The sequence below is a fragment of the Phragmites australis genome, chromosome 15, assembly GCF_958298935.1.
Source record: "Phragmites australis chromosome 15, lpPhrAust1.1, whole genome shotgun sequence".
Lineage (NCBI taxonomy): Eukaryota > Viridiplantae > Streptophyta > Magnoliopsida > Poales > Poaceae > Phragmites > Phragmites australis.
This window is the reverse complement of record NC_084935.1, coordinates 27,096,852-27,112,871: the sequence shown is the minus strand read 5'-3', so window position 1 is coordinate 27,112,871 and position 16,020 is coordinate 27,096,852. Positions and strand designations below refer to the sequence as shown.

The window sequence follows — 16,020 nt, the reverse complement described above, 5'->3', positions numbered from 1 at the left end:
TTTAAGAGGGTTGTTTTCTGCTATTTGAGAGTAATTACTCTATTAGAGATTAGATATGGGACATTTCTCTTACTCGTGGATCTGTTAACAAGTAAAAACCTTATCTATTTATAGAGCAGATTCAAATTTGTTCTTGTAGTACTCAAACCTGTTTACCCATAGATCCCTATAGTAGAATCTAGTTCATGTAACCCGTAGCCCAAACAACTCACCCATGCAAATGAAACCTAAAACACCATGACCTACCCCGCTACTCACTTGGTTGCTCCTGACTCATGTTTGGTCGTTCCTTTGATCCCTCTGGCGGACACCGTCACAGAGTCGCCAGATCCTAGCCATCTTCGACCCATCATTCCCCTCCCAGCTATCGTTCCTCTCTCGGCCATCATTCCCCTCTCAGTCCTGGCCATCACCGTCGCCACCAGATCCTCCCTAATACGGTCGCCTCCAAGTCCAAGCAACTACATAGTAGCACAAACCATCGTCGCCTATCCCAAGTCTCGCCCAATCCTAGTCACTGTCGTCAGCTGCCCTTCTCGATGGTCTCTGCCTGTCTCAGTCCAGATCTTGGCTGCCGCCGCCTCACCAACTATCCTGGTGACCCAGCCTTCCCCACCCTACAGCGATACGACTACGAGTGTGAGTTACTCATCAGGTACTCGTTACTCGCACGGGTACGAGTATGGATAAAAATTGCACCTGTGTGAGGGTATGAATATTGTAGCGGACGTGTTTGTTTGAAATAGGTACGAGTATGAGGTGATATTCCCCGACGAGTCTGGACCTATTGCCATCCCTATTCTTAACTTTGTTAGAGTAAAGTTGGATACACACGTGCGCACGCACACACTCACATATGTCCTACACATATGTATGTACTATACATCTCAAAATTTAATTTAAAAAATACGAGCACTCGTACCGAATCTATAACTAAAACCTGAGCAAACAGGTTTCACTATAAACACCCTACAAACTGAGTCACTTCGCCTTTCTACATTTCTAAATACATTAGTCATCGCATGGATCAAGACAACCCACGCCCGTGACAGCTCGTATGCGCGTTGGAATCCTAATAGAAACATGCAAACCCTGGTTTGAGCAATCAAAAGGAAAATTTTAATTCGTTGACATCGATTTTTAAGTCCGAAATCACACTGTTTTCTACCAAAAGACCATGTTCTTCCCTTATGTACAATCTCGACCTCCGTCAACACTTTACATGTGTTACCTTTCTTTTTGTTCAAAATCAATATCTCCTCCCTGTTGCTCTTCTCCTCTAGCTAGTTCCTTGTTGAGTCCTCTTCCTCCTCAACTCCTCATGGTGCCCCTCTGCTGACCAACAGTGCCTCCACCGCCGTTGGATCCACCCCTGCGGACCAATCGATAGATGGCGAGAGAAGAATATGTGAAGACCTTATGATTCTCTTAAGTTGGAGTACTAAATGAGCGAACATGATAATTTTGCTATTCTGATCCACAATCATTAACTCAGACGGTTCTATATTTTATTAGTACAAGTGATATTATAATTTAAGAGTCAATCTTTTGAGTTGCAAATTATCGGTTTATTCATATTCTTGAGAAGAAGAAGAGTAGAAGAAAAAACCATTTACCCTCTCGAGGAAATGACAGAAAAAAGTCCAAAATCAACAGAGATATTTCCTACATGCAGTCGAAAGAACCAGTGGCTCTGAGCCTTCTACCTCCCCCACACCCCATTCCAAGCTCTCTGCCTCTCTCTCCCACCTTACAAGCCGGCAAACAAACAAAGCAGCAACAAAAGATCAACAACTCACTCATTTCCCCACGATCACACTCGAACGCCCGGCCGATGGCAGCCAAGGTGGCGGCGCCGCTCGCGTTGCGCCGCGACGTGCGTGGACCGCTCGGCCGGCGGCCGGGAGGTTGCGGCCGGAGCGGGAGCGCGCTGTGCTGGAGCAGTGGCACCGGCAGCAGGCCCGCGGCGCCGGCGTGGCTGGCGCGCGCGCGCGGGAGGAACAGGTCCGGCGCCGGCGGGCGGAGCACGACCAAGGACGACGAGCTCGCTGATGAGGAGGAGGCCGAGGTGGTGATCGTCGACGTCGGGGACGAGGAGGAGTTCGCCGGCGACGAGCTGTCCGGGTTCAGGGGCCTGGTTCTTGATCTGTCCTACAGGTAGCCTTAAAACTTGTGTTGTGATCACAAAAAAATAATGATCTGATCATATAGCTCGTATCATTTACTTTTCAATACTAAAAAAACCTTAATTTTTAACAAGATTTATTCGTAGCTTGCATCATGAAGTTAAGTACGTCGAGTAAGTGATCAGCAGATGAACAAAGCATCTGACCAAACTAAGCAATTGAAGCGGTTTATGGACATTAGCTTCTGGGTCCACATATCAGACATGTGGGTCCCATTTGCTTGCAGGATCAAATGGGCTCTCTTGTTTCGAACCTTTTTTCATCAAAATATTATACTTTTGGAGTTATTGTAGGTAGCAGATAAAGAGAGTGGATTCATCTGCACATGTGTCTAGCAAGAGTAGCAACTCTCTTGGTGTAACATTATTTACTGTTGATAAACTAGTGTTTTCTTCCATACCAGCAACCATGAACATTCTGCATGGCATTTCCAATTTTAAATAGCACTCTTGTTCTCGAAGTTTAAGATACTTTGTGCATTTTGATCCTAAAGAGTCTTGAAAGTGTGCCCAGGCCTGTCAATGTTGTCTGCTGGAAGCGCGCGATTTGTCTGGAGTTCATGGAGAAGGTTAGCTTCTCTGCTGCCAACCAACGGTTCATCGCCATTCCAAGATCATCATTTGGGATCTGTGCTGATCAAATTTCATGATTACTTGCACTACCAACACATTGATAATATGTTGATCGTTTTAGCTATGCAGGCCGATGTATTGGAGTACTACGATCAAACCGTCTCCTCGCCTAGCGGATCCTTCTACATCCCTGCAGTTCTGAGGGTGTGTAATATATTAGCTTCTTTATCTCTAGTTATTGGCATCATCAGTTCATCACCTCTTTATCTCTAGTTATTGGCATCATCAGTTCATCACCTCACTGTGTTGTTGCTGCTCTCCTCTTCTTCAGGTTCCGCAGCTGCTGCAGGTCGTCAAGAGGAGAAGAGTCAAGCAGAGCCTTAGCCGTAAAAACATACTTTACAGGGACGGATTTATCTGTCAGTAAGTACTACAATACTGCTGAAGTTTCATTTCCCCTTGTATAGCATTACTGCAGAATTTTCATTTTTCCTTGCATAGGTAAGGTTTAAACACAGCGCTTTTTCCCTTGGCATGTTTGAACAATATACCTTTTTTCTTCTTAATTTTTAAGTATCTTTGTTGATTTTTCCAATTGTCTTTGATTTTGAGGTATTTTTATTGGACAAAGAGAGACGCATGATTTCTCAGTGGAGAAGAGAGGCTAGGATTGCATTGAGTGAAAAGTATATTTTATCTTTATTCAGTTAGTTAGAAATTGATTGGCTGCATTACCTGCAGATATTGCTCTTCCGGCGACAACTTGACCATTGACCATGTTATTCCGATTTCGCGTGGTGGTAAATGGGAATGGGAAAATTTGGTACGTAAATCTAGTGTTTCTACTATCTTGTTCTTGTTATTTTACTACAGTTCTTGAATTCTACGAACAATCTCTCCCAAAGAAAAATTATTTGGTGCATAACTTGCTCAGTAGACTCCTAGTTGTTGTGGTCTCTTACTAGTTTTATGTCCATCTTTGAATTGTGCAGGTGACTGCATGTTCAAGATGCAACTCCAGGAAGGGTCAGAAGACACTGGAGCAAGCAAACATGAAGCTACTCAAGGTCCCCAAGGTATGTTATGGTTCACTCTTCTGAGTGCTCTAAGACTCTGAATTGCAGCTACCAACTGCTCTGAACAATAAAATTCTTGTTGAATTGCACTGCAGCCACCGAAGGAATACGATATTCTGGCCGTGCCCTTGACAAAAACTGTATTCAGGACGCTCAAGAGGAACCAAGGGCTACCTGAAGAGTGGCTGCAGTATCTTGCCAGGCCATCTCCATGATCAAGAGCTCCAGCCCTTTCCAACCATCTCATTGTTAAGCTGCAGAGCCAAAGATTCATCATTATCCATCACAATTTCTGTACATGTCAATAATTCTGAGTAAATAAACATCTTACTGAATTGAATAAACATGGCCCATGATAAGTACTGCACGTGACAATGATCCTCAGTAACGAATCTATCACAGAACTGTTTTTTCAAGAGAATGCAGTACGAAGCTTCTGCAGAAACCAACCTAACTGAAGAAAGTTACAACATTCACCAAAGTACATGTTGCGTCTGTTCATAAGCGAACAGCACAATTCACGTCAAAATTTGCCAAGCATTTATAGTTCACATGTATCCCTTGCAAAAAAATTTTGCAAGCAGTACAATATAACAGTAGAGGCACAGATAGGAGGATGTAAAGTACAATCCACCCTTCTCAACAAACTTGGGATCACAACAATAACAGAAAGTAACGATTGCTGAAACTTCACACACAGAATCATTCACAATTTTCGCATAGACCAGGAAGTACTGCAGAAAAACAATATTAAAATTCCTGGATTGATTTCCCAGGTTCATTTCAGGTTCTTACATCAGCCAACATTAAGAAAAGGCTACACTTGCCCGGAATTCAGAAAGAGGCAGAAAGTAAATGAAAATACCTCAAACCCATGACCATGATCCATCATTGCAAAACCCAGTTAATCAACCTCTATTCCTAAATACCTAATAAGCCAGAACACAGCCCACAACTATCACTAAACACAAGCAACAAGTTAAACCTCTAGCTCCTATGAACTATACTCCTAACTGCAAGCTATGGGGAAATAGTAAACAAGAACAACAAATACGCTTAATGGGATTTGTAATTGTCTCAAACCGAAGCCCTCACAACCTACAAGGTTCCACCCCATACTACCCTCGATGGCTGAGCTGATGACAACAAAGTTAACAGCCATTTGCACCTGCCAACTTTTCAGTTGGAGATTTAAGGTCTTGTGGGGCACCACCATTTCCTTTCAGGCATTCACATCATTTTTCTGTCCTGCTTTGTCATGCGAAGGCTCTTTGTTCAAGGTGCCAACCTCAACCTCAGTGAGTTTCTGTGATCCAGGCTCCCCACTAAGCCTTTTCTGCTGTGTGTCAATAGTGTTAAGCAGCTTCACATCCGTGACCTACAGGCCACTCATTAGTGTCAGATAAATAAGTTATCAAGGTAGCTGTATTGAATCAAGCCTCTCTTTTTACAAAAATGAATTAATTAGAAAAAATAATCTGTATTAAACCAAGAAGTTTTTATCTTGCATATAGGTAAGAAAGCAAAATAATCTGTCAGCTCTTGCTCATGTACTCATAGCAACACAGGAGCATTCAAATAGTTTATGTTTAATAACACATCTTGACATATGCAGTTGCAAGAAATGTATAACCATATACAATCAGCGTGCGATTTTAGAACACAATAAAGGGCAGTCGATCAAAGATGCTAAGCTATTCCATACCTTCTTCAGTGACTGCTGCTGTTTTGCTTTCCTCTCTTGCATCATCTTCTCGCGGTTATCATAAAAAACAAAGTCATCCAGTATAGATGTCTTGCAAACATGATCCTTGAAAATCTTAAGCACTTGAAGTCCTTGCTCAAGCTTCACCTGTTAAACCACCATAGAAAGTACACAAACTCACTGAGCCCTTCATTCCAATGGTACTACATGTTAACAAAGAAGCATCAAGCACTTAATAGCATGGTAGCAAGATAGCATACTAGGCCTACACAATTTATTATGATAGCGCTAATGGCAATGTCCTCTAACGTTGTAGCCTTGTAGATCTCAGGAATCGGTTGGGACAAAGAAAAAGGCAAAAACAAAAGAATGACCAGCCATTCTTCTAACCTCATGCGTATCTCTGCAATTTGTCACAGGCTTGTTCTCATTGTTCTCAAGAATGATGTGCTTCAGCAAGCTGTTTGGAATATCCTTCACAATGTGCCACTTGACAGGGAAACAGCCAGTCCACTTGTCCTGTTGCCAATACTCCACTGTCTTGCTAAACTCAACACGACCCACCATCTCAGCAAGACCAACAAACTGACCACTTGCATTCACCTGAAAAATGGAACACATGTGGAAAATGAAACCCACCATCTCATTAGAAAATCTAAGAGCATTGGTAAAACTTAGTTTCTCGCAAAAAGAAACATAAACTTACAGAGAAAAGAAGGAAGACAGAAGATTCACTGGATTTTTCCTTAGCCTCCTGATATGCAGCATCAAGCTTCTTATTACCATTGGGCGTGCTAGCCCATACATTGTACTTAATGCTCTTGTGAACATCATCCTCACTGTATGATTTAATAATAAAGAATTTAGCATCTGAGTATGTTTCCAAAAAGTCAGCCTGGTTATACTGATCCTTCATGGCAGCATTTGGGCCATCAACAGCCGAAAGCTCCTGCTCTTTTGCAGGTACTTCATTAGTAGCTCCAGGCCCTTGGTCATTTTTGAAAAAACCACTTCTTGGTCCTCTTTTCAGCTCATTAAACCCATCTATGTTTCCGTTGCCATGAACATAGTATCCATTGCTTCTTCCTTTGGACTTGTACTTTCCATCCCAAGGTGCATTCCATCCACCATATAATCCAGAACTATACATGTGTGATCCATACCAAAGGCCAGATCCATAAGAATTCCCATCATACCCATATACTCCATTAGCTGAGTAAATTGGTGGTGGTCCCATTGGTGAAGTTGGCGTCTGCAGACCATCAAGACAGTCTCATGATTAGAAAGGTGTAAAGTCCCATTCAGTAAATCTCTGAACTTGCTCAGAGACAGGAGACACAAGCATTACTGCACCTAATCAGAATGCCATAACTAATGCAATGTCACCCCTGTGATATTAACTAACATACTCGTAGAAAAGAATTCTGCTCCAAAATTAACAGGTCCTTCATCAAGCAACAGTTAATCAGATGAGTAAGACCAAGTGACCAACAAGAATTATACCAAGCAAAGCATTTGAACCAAAAAAGACAGTATATGTATCACAAAAAAAAACCTAGCCTCAACTAAATGAACTAAAACAGCATTAGCAAACATTAAAAGCACCAAAGCTTACCATAAGATGAGGATATTGTTTCATGTTTTGATTCCTAGACTGTCCCTTGACTTTAGCATTGGAAGTGGTCGAAGTGCGATTGCTGTTAAGTTTTTGCTGCTTGTCAGAGAAGATCTGACTACTGTAATACGGATAGGCTGACCAGTTAGCTTGGTTCTGGTAGGTACCAGAACGCCCACTAGATCGACCATATGAGCCATTGGAACCTGGCGTATTCCGGTCTGCCTTCAGGGGCAGGTTCGAATTTTTCAGACCTTTCACCCCATCGACACCGTTGGTGGAGACATCCCCATGCGGCAATGGAGCCAAATTTTCAGTTTTACCTTCGCACAACGGCTTGGCAGTGGAATTCTGCTGCTTGTTGTATGTGGATGGGTACTGGTAATTCTGAGACCCATACATCTGACCATCATGCCCCAAAGTTGCAACACCATATGGATGGTAGCCATAGTACAAGTCACCATAAGCACCCTGAATAAACCAACGAATATAGCATTATTCTCGATCCAAATACACCCAAAACACATGAAAATGAGGAAGATTATTCAATCTGAATGCACTTTCAAAGTCCAAACACATGAAAATCAGGACGATTATTATTGTTATGTCACAAACAACATATAAAACGTAGAAGAATCACTCACAGCAGTCGGTGTCTGTGCTCCATCATGGCTCAAGTATGTGGAGTACTCCCCCCAACCACCATAGGCTGCAGATGGACACAAAAACAGGGAGTCTGAAACTCTAGAACAAACTGTTCACATAACATTCTACTACGAATTCAAGCATGGAACAATTGAAACCCAGCAGCTGATTACCTCCGTAGGCGTAAGCCGGGTACGCACCGTAGTACATGCTTGCGTCCTTGTAATCCTGCACCTGCGGAGTCCCCCAACGCTCCATCCCCGGCTGTAGGGTCAATACAGCCGCCTCCACGCCCTTCGCCGAAGCCTTCAACAATTGCAACAACAAAGTGAACATCGCATCAAATCAACCAACCAAACTTCCAGAGCACACACACACACACAACTCGAGGATCACTTGGTGATCGGAGAATCTTGCGGGCGCGTACGCGGGCCTCACCTCCTCCTTCACCGCGGGCACATCGCCGGCGTCGCCTGTCGGGTCCAGAGCCAGCTTCTGCAGCAAATCCGTAGCATCTGGAGAAACAAAGGTCAAGGGAAACCAACCGCAACATCACGCGAAATGGTTTTCACCAATCAACTCCGGTCCCAACCAACGAAAAACGCATGAACCGGAGGATCAAAGACTCCAAGCACTCCGCCATTAAAAAGAATGTTTAACCATCGATCCGAACTCAATCACCGCGGCAAGAAACGCACGAACCGGAGGATCAAAGACTCCAAGCACTCCGCCACACCGAAAGGAATCAAGCACAGAGCCCAAAAGACCCGTACCTTCCATGAGCAAAACCCCTCCAAAACACCAGGAAGCGAGACGCGAAAAAGGAAAAAAAAAAACCGAGGACCGCGAGATCCGCGCAAGTCTCGAGAACCTTGAACCATGAAAAACGAGAGAGCAGCGGGGAAAGAGAGGGATCCACAGTAGGGTTGAAGGATACGGTCGACGGCGGCGGCGGCGGCGGCGGCGGCGGCCATGGTGGGAGGCGAGCTAGGGTTTTGGGTGGGGGGCAAGACGGGGAGGAAAAAGAGAGGGAGGGAAGCGAGCAGGGCGCACTTAAATAATCAGCGGCCCAGATCTAATCGTCCCTATCATTAGCCTTTCCTGCCTTTTTATATGTAGCAGTGGTCCTTTTTCTATTTTCTTTTTTTTCTTTTCAGCCATTAAAGATTAGGCTTAGAGAAAAACTCTGTTCAGCTCCAGAAGAAAAAAAACTCTGTTTGGAACGCAGAAATTTTTCGCGAAAATTACCTTCGATTAAGTAATCATGTTGTCAAATATATCATATTGTTTCGATTAAGTAATCATGTTGTCATATAGTATATCATATTGTTTCGATTAAGTAATCATGTTGTCAAATTTATGGTGACGACGGTATTTGTTCATCTTCTGAAGAATGCAAGAGCAAGTTTAGTATCTGTTCATCTTCCAAAAAAGATCCATTCATGTTTAGTATTTGTTCATATCTCCAGAACAATATCTCATTGAATTTGGCACCGCTGTCACATGGAAACCATGACTTTAAGTGGAAACATGAAATGTCTCTTGGTTTAGGCACTAAACTAACATGAAAAATCCTAGAAAACATTTATCAAATTATTTCCCAAATCACTCTACCATGTATTAAAAAAATTAAAGTGATGAAAATAATTTATTTGATTGTCTTGCCTCACAAGGGTTAACAAATGCGACGAAAACTGCTCGAAATGCGCGGTTTTCGATCAATTCGGTCTGGTTCGCATTTAAAAACTGAGTGATGTTTGATCAAAATCCAATTCAAAATTCAAAAATTTGATAAAATTATATTAAATTTGACCGAATTCTCCGGTTTTTGAAGAATGCACTGGGTTCGGTTTTTATTCTCAGACGCATTTGTTAACCCTGCTCACACCACATGGATTGCAGTCCTCGTGGTGTCCTTCCTTCAACAGCTTGTCATGCTTGATGTTGCCTCTCTTGTTCACTAGCAGTTGCCCTGGTGTTGACCAGTCAACTCTCCAAGCCTCCAAGGATCAATTTTGTCCATTTAGCAAGGAGAAAAATAGGAGCATAATAAATATGACTTCCACGGAATCACTGGGACCTCAAAAAGAAGATACTTTCTTGCCAAATTTTTAATAGCTCACTTATTGTTCAATTTGAGAAATCATGTGCTCACATGGGAAAAAAACTGAGCCATTTTATGAGCCAGGTTGGAATCATAAGAAAGGGGTAAAAATGATCATGAAATAAATACAAGTTCACCAACCTTTTGCCACCAAAATAAAGCCTGCAGGAATCAATTTTGGTTGCCTCCCACATGCTGTGCTGTGCAATGCTAGTGCTAGGTACATTTGGTTGGTAGTTTGTTTCTTCCTCAGTCATGTGAAAGGTGTGCAAGTAAAGTTGGAGTTCATATGTCTGGCAAGTGGAGTGAAAAAAAGGTCCAAACATGATATTATTTAGAGATTTTTTTCATGAGATATACTATGGTTCACATATTAAGCCTATTCTAAAATACATTTCTTTGTAAACTCACATTTTGTAATTATGGAAATAGGTTGAATCCAAGACTCACATGTTGGTTGCCTTGAAATGTTGACGACCCATGATAAATTATGTGGTATGAACATATAGAAGAAAAATTAACATGTATCAGCTAAGAACACAAATGATAATAGAAACATTCATCGAAATCAGGCGAATAGTTCTGAAAAATGAAAAGTAGCTACAGTGCATCAGTTTTCGTGTTTGCATGAAGCCAGAACTTGTCAATCATATATCAATTAAAAACACAAGACGATCACATAATATCCCCTGAAATAAAAAGAATAATTCTGAAAGTGTAACGCTCGATAAGTTAAAACGTCATTTTTTTTCCAGTTCTATCACTTTTGGTTTTCAAGTGGCGGGAGGAGCACAGTGAGAAAAGGTGTTTTCTACTTTAGAATACGTAAAAGAATAAAAGGTTGGAATCTGCTTACCGCGGTTAGGATGCTGTGTTTCTTTTTTCCCTTTTGTGTTTTTCGTGGAGTTAAAGAGGGAGCAAAAAGGTTGGCCTTGGACTGGCTCTGGGTTGCTAGGGAGGGCCAAGCCAAACCCCCGTGGGGCTCCACCAGCCTGGGCAACCTTGTTCCCCTTGGGCCCAAGGCCTATTTGGTCATCCCCCACCTCAACCCTAAATCACCAACCCCTCCCCCACCTCCCTAGCCGCCACCCACCCCCTGCTAGACGCCCTCCCCTGCTGTTGCTCTTGTGTAATAGAGATAGAAGAGAAAGGGAGAAAAGAGGAGTAGAAGGGGGGATTAGGAGGGGAAGGATTTATTCCCGGCGTATCCCTGTGAATTCCCATTGTTCTCCATCAAGGAACCCTAGGTATCAATCCCCCTGCTGTTCCCCATGTTTTGTTGATGTTTTTGGTAGCTTGTTCTTGGTTCGAGAGGAACTAGTGAGGGGATTTGTGGTTTGATGTCGAATTGTTTGTTCCGCGCGTAAGCAGATAGGGCAGTGCTGATGTCGTTGAGGTTTTGGTGTCATAGATGAATTTTACTACATAATCCATCAACTAGGAAGTTGTAGCTAATTTCAAGGCCTAGCTTCTGCAATGATTTCAGAATTTTTGCCTACACGCTTTAGGAGTTATGGTTGTATTCTACTGTTTGATTTGTTTCTGATCTGAAACTGCAGTTTGTGTGTTCTGCTTTGGCAGATGTTTTCGCAACCTTAATGATTTTTCCTGCAGAAGAGGTCAACAAGAAAGTTGTAGCTAACTGTGAAATCTAGCTATTGTATGAATTTCATTTTTTTTTCCCATACGGTTTAGGAGATATTGTTGTTTGTTTATCATGTTGTCGTTAGAAAATTTAGAGCTTGATTAGGCCATGATAATGATGTTTTATGTAGATCCAAATTATACCAAAGCTGAAGCTTATGTTGTGATATACATGTCCACAAAATTTTAGAATTTTTTGTTGAGTATTTTTGAAAATATTCAGTTTGGAGTGACTACTGTTTGAAATTAATCATAGCTTTCCAGAGTTGTCTTGATAGGCCATTTAGAAGACCTTAGAGGCATAAAAAAAATTATGTCGCCATAACTAAAGTCATAGCCCTAAGTCTTTTCTTCCTAAAATATATTTATTTTTATCATATCTATGGTATAAAAATAGATACGAAAAAAGAAGTATTGCTGCTCCTGTCAAAAGAATGTGTGTGTGCTGTTTTTTTGTTGGTTTTGCTTCATCGAGGGTTTCGGGCTTATGAGCGCTTTGTATCCTGTATTTTCATATTATGAGGAGTGTTGGTGCTGAGATATGGTTGTGTTTAGGTGGTGGTGTTTTATCTCACACTTAAAGTTTGCTGTTATCGCCAGTTGAAGACAAGTAAACATAATTGTTATGTTGCTACTGTTTTGACTTGTTATTGAAATGTCACCTAGAAGGGGGGTGAATATGCGGAACCTAAAAATTCTACGAACTTAAAACAGCGGATCAGAAAAAGTGCGGACCTTCCACACTTTTGTCCGGAATCTTCGCACTTATCCAGAGGTTCAATAGAAAAGTGCGGATACTCCGGACTTTTTGGGAAAACTTGAACTGGAGTGAAATCTGAGATAAGATGTTACAATTTTACAAGTTACCAAGCACCAGTAAATACATGCCAACCTATAAGACCAAATACTTGTAGCTCAAACTTTACAACGAGATAGATCGGGTTTAAACCCTAGAATTCCATTCAAACAAAAGAGTATAACTAAATGCAAGAAACTGAACAAAGTTGACGAAAGAATTTGTTTACTGGAGTTCGGCCACTTCACAAAGAAGTGCCTACGTCTCTGTTGAGTAGCTTACAAAGAGCCGGATCTTTTCCAACCCTATCCTCCCCAAAGCGACCACAAAGATCGAGCTTCGGATTTCTTACTCAACTTGTCGGGGTGATACAAACGTCCCGGGGCTCACCACAAACTTGGAGCTCAACGTGCGATGCCTAGCCATCTAGGTGGACGAACCACCAAGAGTAAAGAACTTGAAACCACCGGCTTGACGAAGAAACGAGTGCTCAAAAGATGGCTTTGTACTTCACTAGCACTATTGCTTAAACTCACTCAACCCTAGCAAAGATCTCAACAAGAATCACAAAAGGGGAGTGGAAAGGAGCTTTTAATGAGCTAGAAGCCTTTATGAAAAGCTCAGGTGCTGTTGCATTGAAGGGTGTGGGGTTTTTATACTCCACACTCAAAAAACTAGCTGTTATACTCTGAAAAGTGCGGACCCTCCGCACAAGTCCGGAACCTCCGCACTTATGCGGACACTCCGCAGAAAAGTGCGGACCTTCCGCAGTTAGCCGAGAACTTACTAAAGTGCGGACCCTCCGCAGAAAAGTGCGGACCTTCCGCACGAGTGCGGATACTTCGCAGAAAAGTGCGGACCTTCCTCATTTTTCTGAAATAAAAGATTTAGGGCTAATTTTCTATGACTCTCATGGGTTTGTTTGGACTTTTGACCACTGTCTCTATACAACCAAGTAGATTTCATGTCCCCTTTATAGTACGGTATCCTAAACTCAAATATAAAGCATAAAAGAATTTAAAAAGCATAGGAGCCAAACCACTTTCCTTTATCCGTTTTTGGGGGTTCACAATGCGTCACATTTTTTCACTTGATGGAACTAACACCTGTCCATAACTCATAAAACTCATTAGTTCTTTAATTACTTTGTCATTATCACTAAAACCCACTTAGGGGCCTAGATGCACTTTCAGTTATTTTCATCACCTACACTTTTATTTCTGAGTCATGAAAAAATTAACTATGATCTGAACTCTATGCTATTCTACGTTTAAGTATATTTAATCATTGCCTTAGGTCTATCTTTATGCTGCTATAATTCTTGCTGAACTATGTTACTGTTTGACTTGAAAATGAAGTTAAAGTATTATTAGTAGTATACCTTAATGCAAGTGCGGCATATTTCTACCATGTCTATTTGTATTTGCATATATATTGGAAGTTATGTCGTAAAGATCACGATCATACTGATACATATTGTACATTGCCTGAGAAGGGGTGCGATGTAAAAGAATATATGTTATTGTATTCTTATACATTCATAGGAGTTAATAACATTTATATGTTATTGTGGATATATAGTTATGCGTGTTGTTGTGACATTTATTCGAATCTATTCTTTAATATTGATGATACTATCTTAACCTGCCTTATGCCTTGAGAATTCCTATATTAAATTCATGCTTAATCAACTTATGGTTTAAATAGCTTGTCAAAACAAATTTGCTTGCTAAGATTTTATATCTCACCTTTGCTTAATCATTTTAGGTAACTGATGTATGACATGAGGGGATGGGAGAAGCAGCACATGGTATACTTCATAGTTATTCACTTTTGTGTTACCGTGATGTAATAAATAAGAAAGTTTAGTATTTAGGGTATGTTTGTTTGGGCTTTTCTGAAAAGCTACGTTTTTGGCTTGTCTGAAAAGTTGTTTTTGGAAATAGGCTGTTGTTTTCTATAATAATTTTTTGGCTTCTCAGTATATAGCTTCTCAGAAAAGCGTAGTGTGTTTGTATTCTTTGAGATGGAAGTGTCAACTTATTCTTTATCTCTTTTCCTGTTAGAATGATTTTGAATGCTAGAGTGATATTTTTATATCTTGTTTTATATGTTGTTGCTTTCGTGTTGCTCTAAATACAAATGAGATACTGCTGGTTTTTTTTTAAGCTCAGCCGTAGGACATGTAGTTAGGTGGGCATCTTAGGTTCTGTGACAGCATGGGGTGTTACAGAAAGAAAAGAAACTAGCTTCAGCATAACCTTTCCAATTTCAAAGAAACCGGATGCGAAACAAGGTTTTTTTCATTGAGAATCTGAACTCGAATTATGAGGAATCAATTAATCAACAAAACAAGGGTGGGAGTTATCAAGCAACGTGAGCATTTGTCTTCTTAATCTATCAACTAAACGCAGTACAAAATATGCAGATAAACAAGCCACGGTCAGTACGTCTGCTTCCATGGTCAACAAACATGCAGGTATGCAGTTCTCGTGAGCACTGGCATGCACACTTTTTTCTTCAGAAAGACCTGTCCTTGGAATATATCTGTCCGTTTCTCCTTGGTGAAGAATATATAGTACGCACATGCCTAATCTCATTGCGCACGACAAGATAGAAAAAAGTTGTATTTTCACATGATGGAAAAGTAAAACCCAGCGCTCCAATGGAGGCAAGACTTTGATGCGAGTCGTCGTCGACGACGACGACGACATGAAGAAAGGAAATTGCTTAGCCAATTAACCTCGCCGTGTACTTCACGGTCGATCCGTGGTACTAACAAAGAGACCGAATCATGAGCAGAGAAGGCAGGCCATTGCTGTTGCAGTTTCAGCGAGGCGAGAAGCCAAAGCCGCCGTCTTCGTCCTCACCAAACAAGACGGCGCCAGCGCCATGGCGACAGATCGGCATGGGCTGAATGGGTTACACGGATCGGATCAGGTTAGGTTACCTGCCCAATTGAATCTCTGCACTGGTGAGATGCAGACAGCATAACTACTTTAAAAGAGGAGGAGGTGAGATGCAGACAGCATCATTGGTGCAACGTCTACTTTTTCGCGATAACTACTCATTTCAGTTATAAATACATATCATTTTAAATAAGATCTGATTAAACTTTTAAAAACTTTGATTATGGATAACTTTTAAATATTTAGTTTTATAACATTAAAATAATATATATGGATTTATCTTTAAAAAAATACTTTTATAGTGTTATAAATTTATAAGATTTTATAAATATATTTTAATTAAAAATAGTGATTAAAGTTATATATTAAAGATCGTGTAACATTCAAAACGTAAGTTCAAAATGACATCATTTATTTATGTGTTTCTTACACATGGCCTGATGAGTCTATGACAAGTGGGCTCAAGAGTATTGACTTGGAGCATCGTCAGCATATACCTCGGCTGGCCCTGGCACTCTGACACGAAAGTAAATTTTATAGTACTGGGTCTTTTAAAAGTCTTTCTCTTCCAACACAACATGTGTCTTCATCATTTTCTCTTCTGCACATATCAACCGTTCAATCAGAAGAATAACATTATATATAAAAATCTTACGAGAATCTTTCTATAAAAAATCATATAAAATTTATTTCCTGGTAAGCACTCTATTTTGATCTCTCCCGGCGTGTGTGGCCTCCATCTCATTCATATCTGAGCTCTAGCTGTCT

General features: G+C 41.1%; 1 protein-coding gene, 1 long non-coding RNA gene and 1 pseudogene across 3 annotated transcripts; 1 reads left to right on the top strand and 2 right to left on the bottom strand.

Moving 5' to 3' along the window:
* Window positions 1–1,692: 1,692 nt before the first annotated feature.
* On the top strand, window positions 1,693–4,178 carry LOC133892645 (uncharacterized). 2 transcript variants are annotated; one of them, XM_062333537.1, is made up of 7 exons: window positions 1,693–2,157; window positions 2,691–2,754; window positions 2,888–2,962; window positions 3,090–3,181; window positions 3,500–3,581; window positions 3,751–3,834; window positions 3,930–4,178. In XM_062333537.1, exons 1-7 carry the CDS (start codon window positions 1,835–1,837, stop codon window positions 4,047–4,049), a joined length of 840 nt encoding a protein of 279 aa, XP_062189521.1. In that variant the 5' UTR covers window positions 1,693–1,834; the 3' UTR covers window positions 4,050–4,178. The 2 variants fall into 2 exon arrangements, with proteins under 2 accessions (XP_062189521.1, XP_062189522.1); XM_062333538.1 differs by having other exon boundaries at window positions 1,697–2,157; window positions 2,700–2,754.
* Window positions 1,918–3,154, bottom strand: LOC133892646 (uncharacterized). The gene is made up of 2 exons (XR_009904395.1): window positions 3,056–3,154; window positions 1,918–3,017 (listed from the first exon to the last, which is right to left on the bottom strand). It is a non-coding gene; the product is annotated as an uncharacterized LOC133892646 (long non-coding RNA).
* Window positions 4,179–4,566: 388 nt separating the features above from the next.
* LOC133892644 (YTH domain-containing protein ECT3-like) lies at window positions 4,567–8,835 on the bottom strand (annotated as a pseudogene).
* Between the last annotated feature and the right edge of the window lie 7,185 nt (window positions 8,836–16,020).

Bases quoted from the DNA above. Each gene is read 5' to 3' on its own strand.
- LOC133892645 (XM_062333537.1), top strand. From the start codon at position 1,835: ATGGCAGCCAAGGTGGCGGCGCCGCTCGCGTTGCGCCGCGACGTGCGT. The intron at 2,963-3,089 runs GTGTGTAATATA...CCTCTTCTTCAG, and splicing joins ACATCCCTGCAGTTCTGAGG to GTTCCGCAGCTGCTGCAGGT. The intron at 3,582-3,750 runs GTACGTAAATCT...TGAATTGTGCAG, and splicing joins AATGGGAATGGGAAAATTTG to GTGACTGCATGTTCAAGATG.